General features: G+C 44.2%; 1 protein-coding gene across 1 annotated transcript in view; it reads right to left on the bottom strand.

The window, feature by feature from the left end:
• MTX2 (metaxin 2) overlaps positions 1-5566 on the bottom strand; it is a 59174-nt gene extending 53608 nt beyond the window's left edge. Inside the window, exon 1 of the mRNA XM_044427024.1 lies at positions 5410-5566. Coding sequence (XP_044282959.1) covers positions 5410-5449 — 40 coding nt within the window. The 5' untranslated portion in view covers positions 5450-5566. The remainder of the gene's footprint in view (positions 1-5409) is intronic.
• Positions 5567-19131: the final 13565 nt, after the last annotated feature.

Raw genomic sequence — 19131 nt, 5'->3', positions numbered from 1 at the left:
GGGCAATTTGGAAAAAGCCTTGAGTAGCTTCTTCTGCACAGCTCATCATTTCTGCCCATTCTAAACACATTCCAACCATCAAATCATGCCAGGACACCTCGCTTTTCTAACCCTAATCCAGTGATGCTGAACCTTTTAGAGACTGAGTGCCCAAACTGCAACTCAAAACCCACTTATTTATCGCAAAATGTCAACACTGAAATAAAACCTGAAAACAGCCAGTCCAAGCAAGTGTATATATATATCCTTGGCAGCGCACTGACCAGCCATGCGAAAGCTCGGATGAGTCATGGCTAATGTGTCGCAGCTTGTGATGTCATCGCCTGACACCACTACTCCTTTCTGAGCATGCGCATGGCCCCCGTGTGCGCTGTTATCTGATGCTCGGCGGCTGGGGCGATGCTGGGGCGACTTGGCTCGTGTGCCAACAGAGAGGACTCTGCATGCCCACTGTGGCACGTGTGCCATAGGTTCATCACCACTGCTCTAGAACATGTGAGAAGTTAAAGCATATGCTTTAATTTTCTACACTGTACATAAAGAGGATCAGTTGTTAAATTTTTAGTATTATTACTGGAAGCATCTTACTGGAAATGTTCAGAAATGTTTCAGAGCAATATCCACACACTCCTAAATAAGAGCCAAGGAAGTCACCTCAACAGTGTGTGTTAACACTAGTTCCCCATCTTTTATTATCGGCACTCTGGGTGATGTTGGGGGAGTCATGACTCAGTTGCCTAGCCACAAAAAGAAGCGTGATAAAGCTCTTTTACAGACTATTTCCTTTTTATATCTAGAAAGCTGAGTCTAGTCCATTAAAAATTGTATGCTGAAAAATGATGCAAACCTATAGATCATGCACCAAAGTCTTCCTAATTCTACAGTAAGGAAATTTCAACAATAAGGATACAAAAGTCAAGGTCAGGTAAGTCAATGAAATAATTCAAATTCACTCTTGTTGTCATGCACCATCAAGTCACCTCTGACTTATGGTGACCCTATGAAGGAAAGCTCTCCAAAATGTTCTAACAAATTCACTAGTAGTACACAATTTTAATTTTACCTGCAAGCTGATATAAGTAATTCTTCCATCATATGAAACCTGGTTCACAAGTCATATTGAGCTCCTAGAAACTTTGCAGTATCAGTATTGGAAAAAACTCCACAAATCATTCCAAGAGGAGGAAGGGGAACCATAAGAATAACACATCTCCAAATCATATGAAAGACTAGCAAAGGATTTTGGTTTTGTCTCTTAAGCTTATGCACAGGTAAATGTCACCTTCTGCCAAATTATAAGCCGGAAGATTACTGCATTTGAAGACCATCCTAGGATATATTGATATTTCTGGAAGAAGGGGGAAATCTACTGAACAAGAAAAGGAAAAGTTTAAAACTAACGTACATAACAGCAATATGAATTGCAAGAATGTAATTCTGTGAACATTTAGTCACAAAACAAAAGTCCTGCAACCCTCCGTGTTCCCCAGCCAGGAGTCATGAGACTTCACTCTGTCTAAGCATCCACAGAACTGCAGCCTGGCAGCGCCAATGAGGTCAGGGAAGAAATTAAGCACCTGGCACTTAAATTATATAATTAACTCATTTTATAAGTAAAAGGTATCCAACCAAATCAGTGGCTGTCTTCATAGTCACTCTTCTGTAAATAAATAAATTTGTATTGCCTGAGCTTCACAAGACAAATCCTCAGGAGCACCTCCTGTCATGATAGCGTGTTATGTGGAAAGCACAAGAACCAAGTAAACTGCTGTTTTAAGGATTGTGCAGATATGTCACAGGCAATCCAAGTCTGCTTAATCAGTGAAGTTACCAATTATGAATGTATTCTTTGCTACAGAATACCTTAGGACAGTCTGCATAAGCTTTTTCATAACTTATAGACCACCTCTATCAGGCCGGTGCCAGATGCACATAAGCCTCCAAACATTTTCAGCCATCTGGGTTTAGCGCTGCTGAGAATGAGGGAAAGTGGCTACAGTGCAGGTTGGAATCAATGTAAGGTGGCAGCCCCGACCTCCTCCCCACCAAACCTGGGAATGCCTCTTCTTCCTGCCCCAAGGCTCAGCTGCAACCTCATGCGAAGGGGCACAGCTGGCACAACTGTTTCTGTGCTGGCTGCAACAGAGCAGGTTGGGGGTCAGCCTTCACAGTCTATGCACTGAGACTGCAAGATCTTTGAGGTGGGACTCTGAAGATTTTTATGGTCTCTCAGACAGTATCAGGAGCTACAGGACTGCATCTCAACAGACCACAACATTAATGCATTGATCAAAAAACTATGTCTTTCCCAACTGACCACAATTTTCCAAGAAAATATTATGCTGAGTCACTAAATGCTGCACAGTCAAGTGACAGTCAAGTACAAGCTTGTGTGAACTACCATTGTAACCCATTACGTGACTGTTTCACTTTAAAAAATATAATCTCTGCGCACGCATGACCGCCTCGCCATGTGCTGCCCCCGCCGACCCCTGCCCACACTGCCTTGGTGGCCCACGCCCATCGCCGGCACTTTTCCACTGGCCCCCTGTTCAAAAAGTTTGAGGACCCCTGCTTTGGGACATCCTCCCCAGCCCAATACTTTCTAGATCTTTGGCCTTCAGCTCCCATCAGCCTCAGGCAGCAATCAGTAATTCTGGGAGTTGCCGTCCAAACCAAGTTTAGGAAGCCTGCTTTAAGGAACATAAAATGTAATATTTATTACTTGGGTCTGTTCATAAGATAATCATTACCATTTATTTTTAAAAAGTAAACTCAGTATTGTCTGAATAAACCATATTTTAAAATTTAAAAAACCAAACACAGTAATTGTATGAGCACATCAAGATATGCTGAAGTATCAGGCCTGCATACTTGAGTCGGTACAATTAGAGCAGCCAGCAGGCAGTTGACAGGACTGGCAGATTAGACCATACAATGCCAGTCCGGCACCATCTGCACTGGCTACCAAATGAAGTCTGGATCCAATTTAAGGTGCTGACAATGGCATATAAAGCCTGAAACAGTTCAGGGCCTAGATATCTGAAGGAATGCCTTCTTCCATATACACCTGCCCTGTCCTTAAGTTCTTCCACAGAGGTCCTTCTCCAAGTGCCCTCTCTGAAGGAAATGAGGAAGGCTGTTACAAAGAGAAGTGCCTTCTCAGTGGTGGCACTTTGACTGTTGAATATACTCCCCAGAGAGCTTCGTCCGGCACCAACTCTTTATTCCTTCCAGCACCAGACCAAAACCTTTTTATCTGACCAATATTTTAACTGTTGATTTTAATATAGCTTTAATTTTAATCACATGCTGTACATGGTTTTAATGTTTTTAGGACTGTAAGCTCTTGAGAATTTCTGTGAAAATAATATAGAAAAAATGAAATGAATAAATAATAACAAGATATACATATTTCAGGTTCCTACTTAATGTCTGACCAGAGATAACATCAACAAGTAATCCCTGAAGCATTTGAATCATCTCTGAAAGCAGAAGCAGCAGAAAGAAATGGACGACTTGTGTACAACATTATTTCTGTTTCTAAGGAAGTTTAGGGAAGTTCCTGAAGCCTTTTCTGCTTGTGCAGTGAAGCTCAGGGAAATCTAGTCTGAAGAGAAAGGTATTGCAATTTTATTTAGTTGGGAAAAATCATCTCATTAGGAATGGTAAACAACCATATTTAATGTAAGAACTTTTAGGCAGTCTCATTCTATTATTTGAAAAGTGACATTTTATTCTTGCCAATAATTTTCATTATTAAACACCCTTTTGAAGAGTTGTATTTAACAGTGGTATTAATTCCATATCTACACCATAGGAATCAGGTTGCTGAGTTTCTTTTACATAGTTTATTCAAGTGGCAGCAAATGAGGGGATTTTAGTTGAGGCAGCATTCTCTAGCAGTGAGGCCTGAGAATTTCATTAAAAACCTGTGACACACTTTCTTAATGTGCATAAAAGAAATTATAGTGGTTTGACTCACATAATGTTCTATTAGATCTGGTGGCAGTGGTAGGATAACCTGCGGGTCCTTTTTTCTTATGTGGGTTTTAGATTAGAACATTAAGTAGAAGCAATTCTTAACGTGTTTAGACAGAAAAAAAGTTAGCATGTTGGGTAGAGCACTGGACTGGGACTCAAGAGATCTGTGTTCTAATTTCCACTCAGCCATGAAGCTCACTGACTTGCAGCTAGTCTACTTCACAGAATCAAGATTATTTGCTATTGTAATTGTATTGTCATTATTTACGATTGTCTGTTTTAGCTGTTTTAAACTTTTTTCTGCTTTTATGATATTCTATTGCATTTTTATTGTCGTCTTTACTGAATGTGGTAAACCACCCAGAGAGCTTTGGCTGTGGGGCAGTACAGAAATGAAATAATAATTATTCACAAGTATGCCACACTTTCTCACATGCCTCCATTTACTTCCCCTTCACCTCTTTTTTGCCCCTTCGCCTTCAACACACAACATTCAAGAGTGCATCTCCATGTCAAAAGGCACCTTGTAACTATTCCATCTTTTCCTCCTGAATTCATATTTTGTGGAAAGAAAAAGTGACAAAACAGGCAGCAGAAAAGTGAAGGGCAGTTACAGATTAACAGCAATGCCTAGAACCTTCCATAAAATCCAGTGACTGAAGCAAACCAAAAACCTAGTGTGGAAGCAGCCCAGGTCATCCCAAAGGGTGGATCAGCAATCACCAAGTCGAAGCCTCCATCCACAAGCCACAACTCAGCATCTGGCTCCACATGCACAGAACCACCATCCTGCACCTAGGTCAATGGATCCTGTGCTTCTGTTAACACGCAATCCTGAAAACCTGAATTCTGCCTGTACTATATAATGTGCTCTCCAAAAATATTTCTATTTTGTACCAACGGGTGGGTTTATTTATTTATTAAACAGAGACTCAAACCTTGTCTGAAACTTTATAGAGAAGACACCTGTCTGTGCGGCAAGCTGGGCTCCAGTCCCATAACTTTACTCCAAACGAACTCTAAGGCCTATGGTGCAGGAAGGGAGCATGGTCACTGCAAAACTACTTCGGACTGTTCTTCACACCAGGTGTGGGCAAAAGGTGAGTGTCCAAATCTTTGGACTTCAACTTCCACGATCCCCAGCCCCCAGGGCCAACAGCGAGGGCTGCTGGGAGTGGAAGTCTACAACCTTCGGGGAAAACAACCTTCTGCCCTCCGCCTTCTCTGAACCGCTTGGCGGGCAGGGGCATCCACTGTGTGGGCCTCCTGCGCCCTGAGTGACAGCCGTCTGGGCACGGCCTGACTTGCGGGGCGCTTCCCGCGCCACGTCCCGGAGACTCGCCCAAAGGCAGGCGCCCTCCCCACGCGGCCCACAGAAGGGGGCGGCGGCGGCGACTCCTTCCCTCTCCCCCTTTCCCTCCTCACCCGCTATTTGGGTCACGAAGGCTTCGGCCACCAGCGACATGCTTCCACGCGGGAGGCGGCTCCAGCGGCCTCCAGGCGCCCCTTCCCGCCCCTTCCCTTCGCTCGCGCGCCCGGCGCCCGTTCTTTGCACGGCGCTGCAACCCGCACAAGGTGAAATGCGCCCACGAGACAACCGCGGCTGCGCCGCAAGAGAAGCATATCCGGGGCTTGCTTGCTTCGCTCCACCCCTCGGCGAACACCAGCATTAGCAGCGCGGCGGCGAAGGGAGGAAGAGGCAGAAAGCAGCGGTGCTCTGAACTTGGTGGTGCCGGGGCTTGAACCCTGGGATTTGCTAAATGGACGGTTACTTGTTATTGTTGCAACGTCGTGGTTCACCATGGAGCCCCCCGCGCCCTTGTGTGTCACACCTGTTAGCTGAGCATCGGTTGACTTGAGCTCCAGTCCACAAAAACTGTAGTGCTAAGCAGCTGTTTAGGAATGCGATCCCCACCGGCCCGGCGGACTTAACGGACGAGCACGCCCCTCTCTTTGGGGGGAAAAGGTGGTGAAGATGAGTCGCAAGCTTCCTCGGAGGAGAGGCGCGCGCCCTCCGCCAAGCAAGCTTCTGAGCTCCGGGTTCGGTTTCCTTTGCTGGTAGGGAGCGGGGCGGCCAAGCGCGGAGAAGAACGAAAGGCGTGGCAAGCCTTCCAGTCCCGCGACCCGGTTATTCGGGGTTTTAGAAAGACAAAGCAGAGGCATTCCTCCTGGAAACTGATTGTCTTAACTTTAGTTCAGGCAATGAAACTTGCACAGTAGACAAGTCACGGGTGTGATTATAATGCACGCAGAAGTAGAATGCCTGGTATGCTTAGTTTTCGCACGTGGTTTCTGTATGACCTCCCTGCTTGCCCCGCCCTCTGTCCTCTGAATTTCTCACACAACTGTCCTAGCAGCTGCAAAAACTATTGGCTGTCTGTGTGCTTTCTCTTGAACTGACTTTTTAAAATTGCTTTAAGGCAGAGATCACAAGTGCATACCATTTGTTCTTATTAATGTATATACCGTTTTACCAAAGCAGCTTGCAAAGTACTCTGCTAACAATGGGATCTGACAAAATTCCATACTGATAAAATAGCATGACCATCAAACTGGCAGACTGCATAAAGGCACAATCCTGTGAACCTACTGCTGTTGTCTGGTTGCAGTCCCGGCTCAGTCCTTAAAAAAATACTGTGAGGTTAGAGCTGGGACTCTGACCTTAGATGAGCTTCCCTCTGCCCTTGCAGCCAGTGAGGTTCTTTCTGCACCAGGTAAGCTCCAAAGATGGAAGATAATCTTCAGATTTGGGATGGGGAGGTATTGTGGGGGGCAGCAAGAGAAGGAGAACAGCAAGGCACTGCCAGCTTGGCAGTGCCGCAGCCGCCCCCCCCCCCCCCCCCCCCGGCGGGGGGGGCCCCCCCCCCCCCCCCCCCCCCCCGAGGAGCGTGGAAGCAATCCTAGTCTCCATGCTCCTCCCACCTTTCCTTGAATACCCAAAATCCAGGGAGTATGGGCTGCCCCGTTGTATGGTGCCCTGAGAAAAGCAAGCATGAAGGGGACATTAAAGTAGAATACAATCACCACTTCAAATGCCTTGTGCAGCTTTTCACAAGTATGCCAACTGGTGCTAGGTAATGAGCTTCTCTGTGCTGAACCTCCTGCTGTGTGGGATGCACACATGCCATTTTATGCGAAGAAAAGTGCATTTGGTCTCACTGCTGAAGTTAGATGCCTTCGCACTGCCATGCCTCACAGTGCAAAAGGGAACATGATGCAGCTCGCACTTCTGGTTCCCTGCCTTTTTTGTAATGTGTAAAGAAAGGCATTTTTGTCTCCACCCACCTTCATATTGTGTAATGCAAGTAGCATTGTGAGAATCTGTAAGATCTGTTCCAGAGAAAGCACTGGAAAGTCAGAACTCCCTCCTGGGGGGACGGATGGCAGAAACCTGTGCTGAGGGTTCAGGTTCTCCTGATGGGGAGGCTGCTTGGCACTGTCTGTTTCCGGGACTCTTAGCTCCTCCGGGAAGCATGCCTCTAGTAAGGGCATGACACTGACCAGCAAGGAATGCACCTCCATATTCCCACCATACATGCAGGTAAGTTTCTTTGCGATCTCAGCCCCTCCAGCATCCTGGTCTACGTGGCTGCATATCTGCAGGGTTAAACACCACTGTAGAATGACTTTTAAAGTATTTTATTCTAGTTGATTCTGGTGCAGTTTCCTAGCAACAAGATACTGCTGGGAATATGTAGCAACTACTACGGTTATCCTACTTAAAGAAATATGTTCAGATCCTCTGCAACAAATAAGGTTTTCTTTGGGGTTTATGCTATGAAGAGATTATCTAGACAGGGTCTTCTTTCAAGTATGTGCATATTGTACAGCTGGATTTCACGTTTCTTGTTCAGTATCTTTATTAAAATCTGCCTCTGTGGGATTGTATTAGTTGCTGCTCTTTCCCTGGTGTTGGACAACCAGCATGCTGGAGGCCTACAATTCTGCATGGTTTGGGTATATATACATCAAGTCACTTTTATTCCTGAAGTCCTCTCATACATCTGACTTTGACCAGCATTGACTAACGACAAGGCTGACACTGTATACCCCAATAATTCCAATGTCTACAGGCTTTCGCTCCCTCTTACTTCATATTTCATTTTAATAGCAGAAGCAGAATTAAACTGTCAGCAATATTTGAGAAGCTAACACTGTTTATGTTACTAACGGGTTTTACATCCGTCATGACTTATGTAGTAAATGTCATCACCTTCAAACATATGCTTTGCCTCCATTTGCTGGATAGTTATGTGGCTAATCCTCAAACCAACAATCCATCATAATGAACAGAATTATGATAAATATCCCCATCCGTTACAATATTGGCCAGTGCTTTTCATTACTACATTGTCTAGATCTAATTTCAACGTAGCTCTCTCTCACTATATTTCCAAAGTGAGCTAGTCATTATCTCCAGCCTAATCTTGCCGCTCTCAATGAAGGAGGGGTGGGAGGGAGCAATTTAATGAGAGATTTTATGAGAATTTCACCTCAGGTCGTATCAGCTATGAAGAGTGGTGTGTGACCTTATGGGTGGTAACTATTCATATATTAAAGAAAGGTTCATTCTCCATTCAGTACTTATATCTGATTTTGTATTTTATTATATTTTTTTAGCCCAAGGTGTCACTTGGCAGATTTATGGACTGTATAAATTATTACATTGAGCCTTTTATCAGTGGGTCTGCTATGCACACTGGTGCGCCAGTGCACATGTGTACTTTGGTTTGGGTGGAAGACGATAGTCCATTCACATCAGTGTTGGGGCATGCGCTGTGTGCACCCAGTGGGACTGCGCATGTGCAGCGTTTCTCAGCACTGGAGCAATTCAGCCACACCCAACTCCCACCGAACCCCCTCATGGGCACGGGGGGGGGGAGGGGGCTGTACTGAGCTAAGGATCGCATGCTAACTTTCCCCATTCTTTCCCCTTCCCCTCTCCCTCTCCTTTCCCCTCCCCAGCTTGTAAGTTTTAAGCTGTAAATCATGGATGAATATGCATGTTTTGCACCAGGTTTGTCCCCGGGCTTGGTTTCTCCTACAGGATTTCTCCCCTGTCTCTTTGCCAGACCTTCTCTGGACCTGGCGCCAATAAATCAGAATTGACAACGCCACCTTCATCCTGTGTAATTTCTGCCTGTCTGTTTGCCACTTGCCCAAGGGACTTGGTGGGGGTCTGAGATCCTGAAACCAAGCTTTATTTCCAGATGGACACTTCTCCAGGCACATAAATTAAATGTTTGCCCTTTTAAGACAGACACAAAAGGGAAAGGACGTTTCTCCAACAGATGATAACTTGTGGCGGATTTTCTACAATGACTGACAAAAGATGTAATGAAAGGCCTAGTATTTTCCACAAGACAAGAATCTTGTGTCATGATCATCAGTGCCAGCCTCCTGCTTTCCAGCAGAGTGCTGGGTCTTCTCATCTTGGATAGGAATCAGTTGGAGAGGGAGGGAGTTACTTCAACACCTGTTCATAGATTGTAGATAGAGTTGATCCTGGACATATCAAATTAATCTGATATGTTACCTTATTTGAGTTCCTTTTTAGGCTTCCCCCCCTCCCTTTTGGCAATACTGAATTATGTCACTTTATGTAAAGCTATGCATGTGCAGCAATTTGATTAGGCTCTGATGTACCTTAAATCCTACAGGGCTCTTGGATGCAGCGCTGTGCAAATAATTAGCATGATAAAGGAGCTGAATGGAGTATATGGCATTAATTAGCCAATTGATCAATTATATCAGTTGTACTCAAAAACTGCCTCCTCCTAATCATTTCTGCACTACTAGGTAAGTGTATAGAAAGTTGTACTGTTTTATTCATATGTTAAAGAGAAGATAATGATGCAAGTGAGTCATTATATTAATGTACTGCTATTAGGTTATTTCTTATTTATTCTAGTAATATTTATTTCACTATGCATGATAGTACAATACAAGTATCAATGTGAGCATAACTGGTAATGCCAGTGTGAATAAAATTAATAAAATAGAACTAGCATCACATTATAATGCCAGTATAATACCAGCATCTCTAGTTATACTCCTGTGATGCTCATATTGTACTAGCAATATTATATGTTGTCGATTTTATTCATTAAATTGCTTGAGGGTCTTGGTGAATTGTGCCACCACACACACACACACACACACTGGTGGGCTGCCCTCGAAATAACCGTGCATGGTAAGTTAGCCTGACATACAGTGAGTGGCCCAAGGTCACTGCACGGGTCTGGGTAGGGCTCAGAGCTGGTGCTGGGAGGCAGCTCACTAGGGCCAGAGGCCTAAGTCTCTGAGATGCCGCCTGCTCTGCCAACTTGCTTCCCGTGGGTGCTGGAAGGCTGAGGTGCAGGCCCAGGGACCCTGAAGATCTCTGTCACATCTGAGCCGCTGGGCTTTGTGCCCTCATGTGCTTCGCCTTCTGCTGGCCAACCCCCAAATTAAGTTTATTTCTGAAATATGTGCCCTCTCCCCTTCCATACATCCCTTTTTACCAATAGGGACATTCTTAGCATCCTTTAAATTACGCACACACATACACAGAGAGGGAGCGGGAGAGAGAAAAAGCACATATAAACTAGCATGTGCAAATTTGGGGATTGCATGAGCAGAGTCGGCTGGAGCTGAGGATCAGACTAGATGGCCTGGGAGGCCTCTTCCGACTGGCTTTGTTCCTGTGTTTCTAATTTATTTATTTGTCCTAGCACTGCCCCTGACAATCCATCAGGGATGCCTGAAACTAGATTCTTGCACTGAATAGGAAGTTGAACTCAGTGATCTAAATGACCTCTACCAATGCTATGGTTCTGTGATGCAGATTCTAAAGTTGAGTCTTTCAGGCATGTTGTAATAATATTCTCATTTGGGTTCTGTGCTCTCTCATACTACAGACATTCGGGGCAAAACTGGACAGTCATCTGAGTGGGATGGTGTGATTTGGCATTCTGAACCAGCAGGGGGTTGGACCCCATGATCTTCTTCCAACCCTACTGTTCTATGATTCTATGATTAAACATTCACTGGTTGGGTCTAAGCTGGAAGGTTTCCCTCCCCTCCCCTCCCCGTGAATAATTTTACTTTTTTTTAATTATCATGGTGGATGTTTGATGGCTGCTTGTGTTTTAAAAAATGGTTATTTGCCCTGTTTCTAATGGACTAAAATCTTAAATATACACACTTTCTGGAAGAGTGCCCAGGACAAATGGAATGACTGATCATTGACAATAACCAAAGTTACGTGCAATATATATAATTTAGAAAATATTTTGAATGTTGAAGTTCATAGTTGTTGTTTAATTTTGGTGTGCGAAGGTTTGGTCAGCCTTGTGGGTTTTGTTTGTTTCCTTTACCGTCACTGTGGAACCCTCTACTGATTGCATCCCGGCCAGGCTATCAAATGTGCCTTTTAAGTCTGGCTGCCACATGGGACTGACCAAAAGGAATAACAAAAGATTATTTGTTGTTGTTTTTTGGGGGGTTTTTTTTGCCACCATTTGGCAATATGTGGACATTGTTTATTCTATGTATCTTCCATGAATAGTTTGAAGTGTGCAAAAAACAGATTATTCTAGTCCAGCTGAATCTGCATGCCAAAATATGTCATTATCCTACTCCTTTTTTCTGTCTGGCACATTTTCAGTCCATCTGGTCTCAAGAGGAGAGTAAGAGCCAACAGAAGTCCAGACACCACTGAGGTGCAGCCACTGTGTGTTTTCACGATGCAGCATTTCATTTCACCATGTATTAACGGCGCAAAGATGCTACAGGGCACGGGGGCACCTTTAGGGTGTGTTTTCCAGTAAATAAACCTATGAGCCTGAGCCACCCCTGGGGTCAACAAGGATGAATAAGCTAAAACTCATTCCAGATAAAATCGAGGTTAGGAATTTGAACAAACAAGACTGAGGGATGCAAGTGGTCTTGATTTGGTTGCATTCCCCATGTAGGACCATGCAGCTTGGGAATTCTTCCGGACCTGGCCCAATCTTTGAAGAAGTGGGTGACGCGGGTGCTTTTTAATATCTTAGGTCATCTACCAGCTGTGTCCTGGTCTCCAGAGACCAGGCCTTGACCTGGTTACCCATTTAGGTAAGATTGCTGTAATTCGCATTATATGAGTCTGCCTCTGAAGGCAGTCCAACAAGTTTAGCTCGTGCAGATGTTAGGGTAAGTCAGAATGTGGACCAAATCGTGGCACTAATTCTGTGCCACCTGCACTGGTTGCTAACATTTTTCCAGGCCCTATTGAAAATGCTGGTTTTGGCTTCAAAAACTGAATGGTTTAGGAGCAGCTTACTGGAAAGTGTTCCTGCTGCAAGCAAGCTGCACCTGCAGAGGTTGTCCATCAGCACATGAACTTCTTCTCCAGCCCCCTCTCCCCAAGCAGAACTTCTTCCTCATCCCGCGTTCAACAGGGTAAAGCTCTTCTTTCCTATCAGCTGCTGATCAGAGGTAGATGCTTTTCCTAGCACACGGAATCAAGGAGGAAGTTGCTAAGTGAGTTAATCCTGAGGCTTGACCTGCTTACTTGTGAGTAGACATGCAGAGTCCTGTTATTTGAGATGCTGTTCAGCAGTTCTGCTGAGTGATTTGATCCTACTTGCTTCTGAGTACACATGAAGAAACCCTTGCCTTACCTTTTCTCTGAGCTGGATTAAAGCAGTAATCATTCCAGTGGCAGTTCTCAAATACCATTTTAGACAGAGTTTATTCTGGTGGATCCCACTGAATATCATTGCCATCTTCTGTTCTTTCCTTCTTGAAATGGTGTAGTCTTGCACCTCATCTGTGTAAACATCCTCTTTAGTCAGTGAGTTGCCATGTGCTGCACCTCCTGGATTTCTGATTACACAGATGCTGCAGACTTCTTTGTGTGCAGCAGTTCCACAAACCCAAGCATGGGGATGAGGAGGAGAACAGCTGATAAAGGAAGCAATGTGCTTTCCACATAGACAGAGGAAGAGGTGAAAAATGTAACTCTCGACAAGCTGGCATGACAACAGGGTTCCCAGATGTACTTCTTACAACCTGATAAGATCAGCGATGCAAGATGCAGTATATTTTCAAGTTAGAGTTGTTCTTATTCTTCATATTAAACCACCTGCAAGCCACTAGGCCTTGTCCAGTGATTTTAAACACTAAGACAACCCCCAACTGCAAGTTTATAGTCTAGCTGAAGATGGGACACGTTGGGAAGAGAAAGTGGATTAATGGCAAAAGTACGCAGGGTGGCTGTGCATGCAGAATTAAAATTCATAGCACAGATGTCTCTAGAGAAGGTCTAGCAGAGCAATCTGTTTTCGTGTCAGCTGGTTTTCCTCCTTTGAAATGGACACTGATTTTCACCTGATGCGGAGATGGACTCAAGTGAGGCACTGCATTAAAAGAAGACATGCCAATCATATTGCAATTATTCCTCCCTGCAAAGATTCTTTGGCCATTTCGTTACTTAAGCATCTTTAGGCAATGATATTTCTGTAATCAATGTTGCATTATTGAGTACTCTGGCACAAGACTAAGTGGAAGTTCTCTGTCGGTGGGCCAAGCCTCCCCGGAGAAACTCAGGCAGGTATCAAGGCAGGCACATGGCTTCGAACCATCCATTTAACCCTGCATCTCCATCTCTCCTGTCTACCTTCCTTGGTATTTCGCCCGCCCTCCCTTCCGTCCTTCCATCCTTCTGTCCTTCCTTCCGTCCTTCCTTCCCACCTCTTTGTTTCTTCTGTCTGACTTCTCCCTACTCTTGCTGCCAGTGATCAAAATCCTAAGGATCCAGTCCACACACTCCAAGCCAGGGTTGCAACACCCACATATCGCACTGTTAGTAGAAGCAAGAGAAGTACCCTGGTAGGGATAGGGAATTTGAGGCCATGAGCCAAATTATACCCTTCTGGGTTCTGAATCCGGTACAAGGGGCTTCCACAGATAGGCTTGCTCTCTTTTCTGGCCTCAGATCCCCGGAGTATCAATTTCTGGTCGAACTGGCTCTCCTCAGTGTTAGTTCCCGGAAGGAATTGCTTTAAGCAGAGGCAGTGTTAGTGGGCAGTCCAGTGGGGCTAGAGCCCCTGATCTCTGGGAAGCAGCCTACTCTACCGTTCTGCTGTCTGTGGCTGTGGGCTCTTGCCGAAATAAAGAAAGGTACAGAGGTCCTGATTATCTGATCCCCGAGGATTAGTTGGCTTTTTGCTCATACATGCTGCACCTCCTGTTCCCTCTACTCTTTGAATTATTCCGGGTTTTCCCTGAAATCAAATGCTCTCTCCATTTCCTTGTCCCTACATCCTTTTTTAAAATTGGGGTTATTTAAGGTGCGACCCTTGGACTGAAAGAGGATCCCCCACCCCTGTACGGCAGACAGCTTAGTCTTACTGCATGAAAGAGGTGTGGTACTAAAAGTAGGGGAAGCCCTTCAGAGCCAGGATTTAGTTTAGGGAGGTCTGGACAGCAGCCCTTCTCCCTTTCACCAGGCAACACAAGGGAATGTCTTAGTAATATAGCACCACTCCTTCTGCCCCCACTACACACACACACACGAACAACAACAACAAGATCAAAATGAAGTCTGTAGTAGGTACATCATGCCAAAATGGTCAAAGTACTTTTGGCTCAATTGGTGCTACACATCCCTTTCAGAATGTCAAATAGTTTAACCATCGTTGCACACTACAGTATTACTAAATGGTTTATTTTTTTTTCCATTTCATTACATTTCATTTCTAGGTTGGCCTAGCAGAAGCTCCATGGGTGGTTCACAAAAACTCCTCATCACATAATATTTTTAAAAAGCATTAAATCTCTAATGTACATATTTTAAAGCAATTTAAACTGCTACAACATTTACAATAAGGTGCTGATCCAAAGTTGCCCATCCCTGCTCTGTAAGCTCAACTGCTATCAATATTCCTGAAGCCCAGGATGCTCACAGGTCCTTGCTGGACCGATTGGACAGTTTTAGGTGCAGTCTGATGAAGAGGAGTATAAACCTTCAAACTGGAAGTTTTACACACATCCAGGAGATCAGTTTTGCCTGCTCCTGCTCCTTCTGATCTGCATTTTCACTAGACATCCATCTTTGGCTGCCTACCCATGGTGGAAGAGGTAAGGAGGCTGGGGCGGCTTCTGGATACTCCAGTCCCCTCCCCTCCCCTCCCTGCCCCAAAGCACCACCTCTGATGCCTCTCTGAGGTTGCTTTCCCAACCTGATGAATAGTAACTGATGTGGTTCTGTTCACACGGGCTATGAGGGGGCAGGGAAGGGGTTCAGAGCTCTGATTCCCAGCCCTGTGTCCAACTTCAGTGCCGGGAATGTGAACGGTCTTACAGCCCTTCAGACAATGTCTAGGAGCCATATACAACTTCCTGTTGATTTGCAAAAGTATATGCTTCTGGATATCTTGAGAGTTCCACTAGTATGCAGAAGAAAATGCTGACTGACTATTTTTGGATGCCCCATTTTGCTCCCAGACTGAAGAAGACTTGGCCACCCATGTGTCCTGTTAGAAAGGATGGTGATTGGCAGGAAGATAACAGCACAGTATATGTAGTTCTACATGAAAGTGCACACCATGAGCACACAGCTGGCCTGGCCGACATGCTTAATACAGCTGCCAGATTGTTTTACGAAATTATCTCTTATCTGCAGACCTCCCCGATGATCGTTTTGAGTGTCTTGCTATTTAAAGTGTACATGTTTTTGTATAACCCAGGAGTAACCAGGTAAAATATAACAAAGCTCTAAGATAAAACAGCTTTTAAAGGAAAGTCTGGGGGAAAATAAGACCAAACAACAGAGCATGATAGACTAATAAACATGAGAACCAAGAGAGGGTTGAGAACTGAGATGGAAGGCTTTTCTATGTGTTCCAGTTCCAGCGGGAATTCCGAGCCCTACTTTAATTCCTTGCCGCATAACCTACAACCTGTTTCCAATTGTTTGGCATCAGTTGAACATATGCGGCACCCAACTGCTGGGCTTAATGTTGTATGAATGGATGCTAGACCTTATCTATCATTTATTTGTCTCATGTGTATGCCCATATATATTACAGACATTTTTATTTAATTATTCAGGAATTGGCACATGAGTTGCATTATCTCATTCCTCTGGGCCCCCCTTGCTGACAGAATAATGCAAAAGGAGCAGTAGCTAACACTTACACTCTTTGGATTGTTCATCAGGAAATAAGGCCTCATTAAATTGCCTATTTCACAGGGGAAGAAATTACCCTTAATAAGAAGTACTCAGCACAGAAAGGGCTTCTCTTCCTTCTCTCTCTCTCCCTCTCTCTCTCCCTCTCTCTCTCTCTCTCTCTCATTCTTCAGGCTGCTGTAGAAAAGTTGTGCAGCTTGGTCTTAATTTGCAAGTAAATCTCAATATTTGGGCTCTGTCACTTTGATGGATATTGAGCTCTCCGCCGCTACAAGGTCAGCGTGTGCATCTGTTTATTCAGGAAAATATATGGAATGCAAAAGGAAAAAATAACTATAAGGGACTGGCATGCCATAAAGCTTCTGCCCAGTCTTGGGGATCAGCCACTGCTCATGGGGTGAACCAGAAAAGGTTACTCTCATTCAGCCCTAGTTCTACAAAATGTAAAGGGCAGTAACAGTGACCCTTCTCTGAAGCTGAACAAAATGAAGACTGCAATGTTCTGTTGTTGCCTCTGAACAGCTTTTGGTCTTCTAGATGTTGGTGGACTACAACCCATCATCTCTTGCCATTGGCTATGCTTTTTAGGGCTGATCCAACTACATCTGGAGGGTGGCACACTTTCCACCCCTGATCTATATAAATCAGAGGTGGGCAATTGGTGACCCTCCAGAAGTTGTGGCCCTCAGGTTGCTCATCCCTGATGTAAATAATAGGTATAGTCCAGCAGCAAGATGCTCTTCCACACAAACCCATTGAAATGAATGGGGGCCGCAGGAGAGCACTGCTATCCTGGTGGACTTTCCAAGTTTAAAAGTCTCAATTTTGCACCACTCACATAAGTCACTTTATTTAAGGGGCAATCCTATTTATGGGAGGTAAGCCCTGTTGAACACAGGGGAACTTACATCAAAGTAAACATGCATAGACTTGCACTGTCGATTTGAGATATGGTTCACTCCATCCCACTACTGGTAATGAAGATTTGGCAGCTACATTGTGCCATATGATATCAGTTATATGGCCAATAATAACCCATGCATATGGAAATAATGGTAAATCATCATCAGTTGTATTAGATTATTCCAACTGTTGCTGTGCTGTTTACATACATACTGTCTCTGTGTGTGTGACTTCTGCAATAAAAAATGTTTGTGGTCATTTAAAAAATGTTATTAGGTATTTGCATGATACTCCGCAGAAAACCAAAGTTCATGATTACCTGGGCCCCTTCGAACTCTTTCTGGTACTTCTCAAGGCAAAACAAGTTTCCCTTTGAAGTGGCTAAAACTGAAGCTGGATCTGCATGGGGTTTTGTTCAAAATTCAGTTCTGGAAAGGTAGACAGCATGACTCCCAGAGGAGTACCTTTTATTTTAGTTTATCTAAATGTTGATAAAAGTGAAACGGGAATGGGAGGTTGTGGGATTGATAGGTCCACCATCTCATCATGGGGGGGGGGGTCCTTCAATCACTGTGCTTTGAGGAAAGCGAAGATGGGTACTGTGAGTTAAACACTCTTCTAATGTTAACAGGCTTCACTATGAAGAAAAAGCTTTAAACTGGATTTCAATGACTGCAAGTCCCCCCCACCAAAAAGGGGGGAGAAGGAATACAAGCAAATCACTCATCCCAGCCCCTTGCAAAATTTGAGGGCTCCTTTCTATATAAACCGTTGCACTTATCCTTCTGAAATGTTGCAGTTTTCCTACCTAGGCTGTCCGTCATGTTAAAAAGAATGGCCTGTAAGGTACATAGATAAGTGCATCCTCCTTTTATATATACCCTTGCACAAAAATTCCTGCACCCATTCATCAGAAACTTGGTAGGCTACATCCTACCTTGGTAGCTAATGCCATCTAATTCTGCTAATAAAATAGTTATTGACAGTTCCGTGTGTGTGTGGATAACCCTATGCACTTTGCTTTAAACAATGACTGGTTTAATCCTCTCCTAATGCCTGTAAATTTCACCAATGTCTAACAAACAAACAAAAATAGTTACATCTGTTTATTCTTTCCCATGAGACAATAGGAACATAATGCCTCAGATCTTGCAATCTCAGCTTGGGTTCACTACCATAGTCAAAATAGATGCAATTCACATTGGTTCAAGCAAAATCAAAGCATTTTCTGAAATGCCAAAATAGGGATTACGTCAAGCTTAGTGTTTGGTGCACACCTGTCATTTGTTTATTCTTGTATTATGTTAACTGTACTTTAGATATTATGTTAATATGCATGCATATATTCTCAATGCTTTCCTATTGTCAAGAGCCACTTTCAGCTCAGCTTTGTTATCTGAAAAGGAGCATACAAAATAAAACCCTTATGGAAGAAACTTGCCTTAAGAACAGCAACACAGGAGATGCCAGAATACTGTCAAGGCTCAAACAGAGGCAAAACTTTTGAAGAAACATTTAAAATATTTAGAGTAAGCAAACATCTTCCTGATATCTGTATGATTTAAGCGCTCAAGGCCCATTTTTTAACCTTTAGAAAAGCACCAGGAGAGTCAACATTCTCAGGTGTTTCCAGTGTCTCCTCCTGCCAGCAGAAACACCACCACTGGCAGACCAAATTTCCCTGCATCCACTCCCCACGCACCCGCATGCTCAGAAGCTGCACTAATTTCCTGGAGAGGCTTTTAAAAGCTGATTTGGGGAGGACAACTGCTGTTGCACTAGCAAATGTCTGCCTGTGTTATATTTGGTACTCGTTAGGAATGGTGGGGGTTGTAGTCCAACACATCCAGAGGGTACCAGGTGAAGGAACGCTGCTCTAAAAGTTGTTATGATTTCTAGCCATGATATGACAAGCTGCATTTTTGACCAATTGGGAACTTTTGTAGAGGCAGCTTCTTGACTACTGTTGGGGGAAAAGGTGCTGAACCTTCATCACCATTGGTCTGATCCAGCAGGGTGGTTGCATTCTTCTGCCTATGTCCGAGCTGACATAACACCGACCTTCTTCAAACACATCTATCAGATGA

Source organism: Varanus komodoensis, unplaced genomic scaffold (genome assembly GCF_004798865.1).
Source record: "Varanus komodoensis strain SLA01 unplaced genomic scaffold, ASM479886v1 scaffold18_1, whole genome shotgun sequence".
In the NCBI taxonomy this organism is placed as follows: Eukaryota; Metazoa; Chordata; class Lepidosauria; order Squamata; family Varanidae; genus Varanus; species Varanus komodoensis.
Note: the sequence above shows the minus strand (reverse complement) of the source record. Positions and strands in the feature narration are given on the sequence as shown.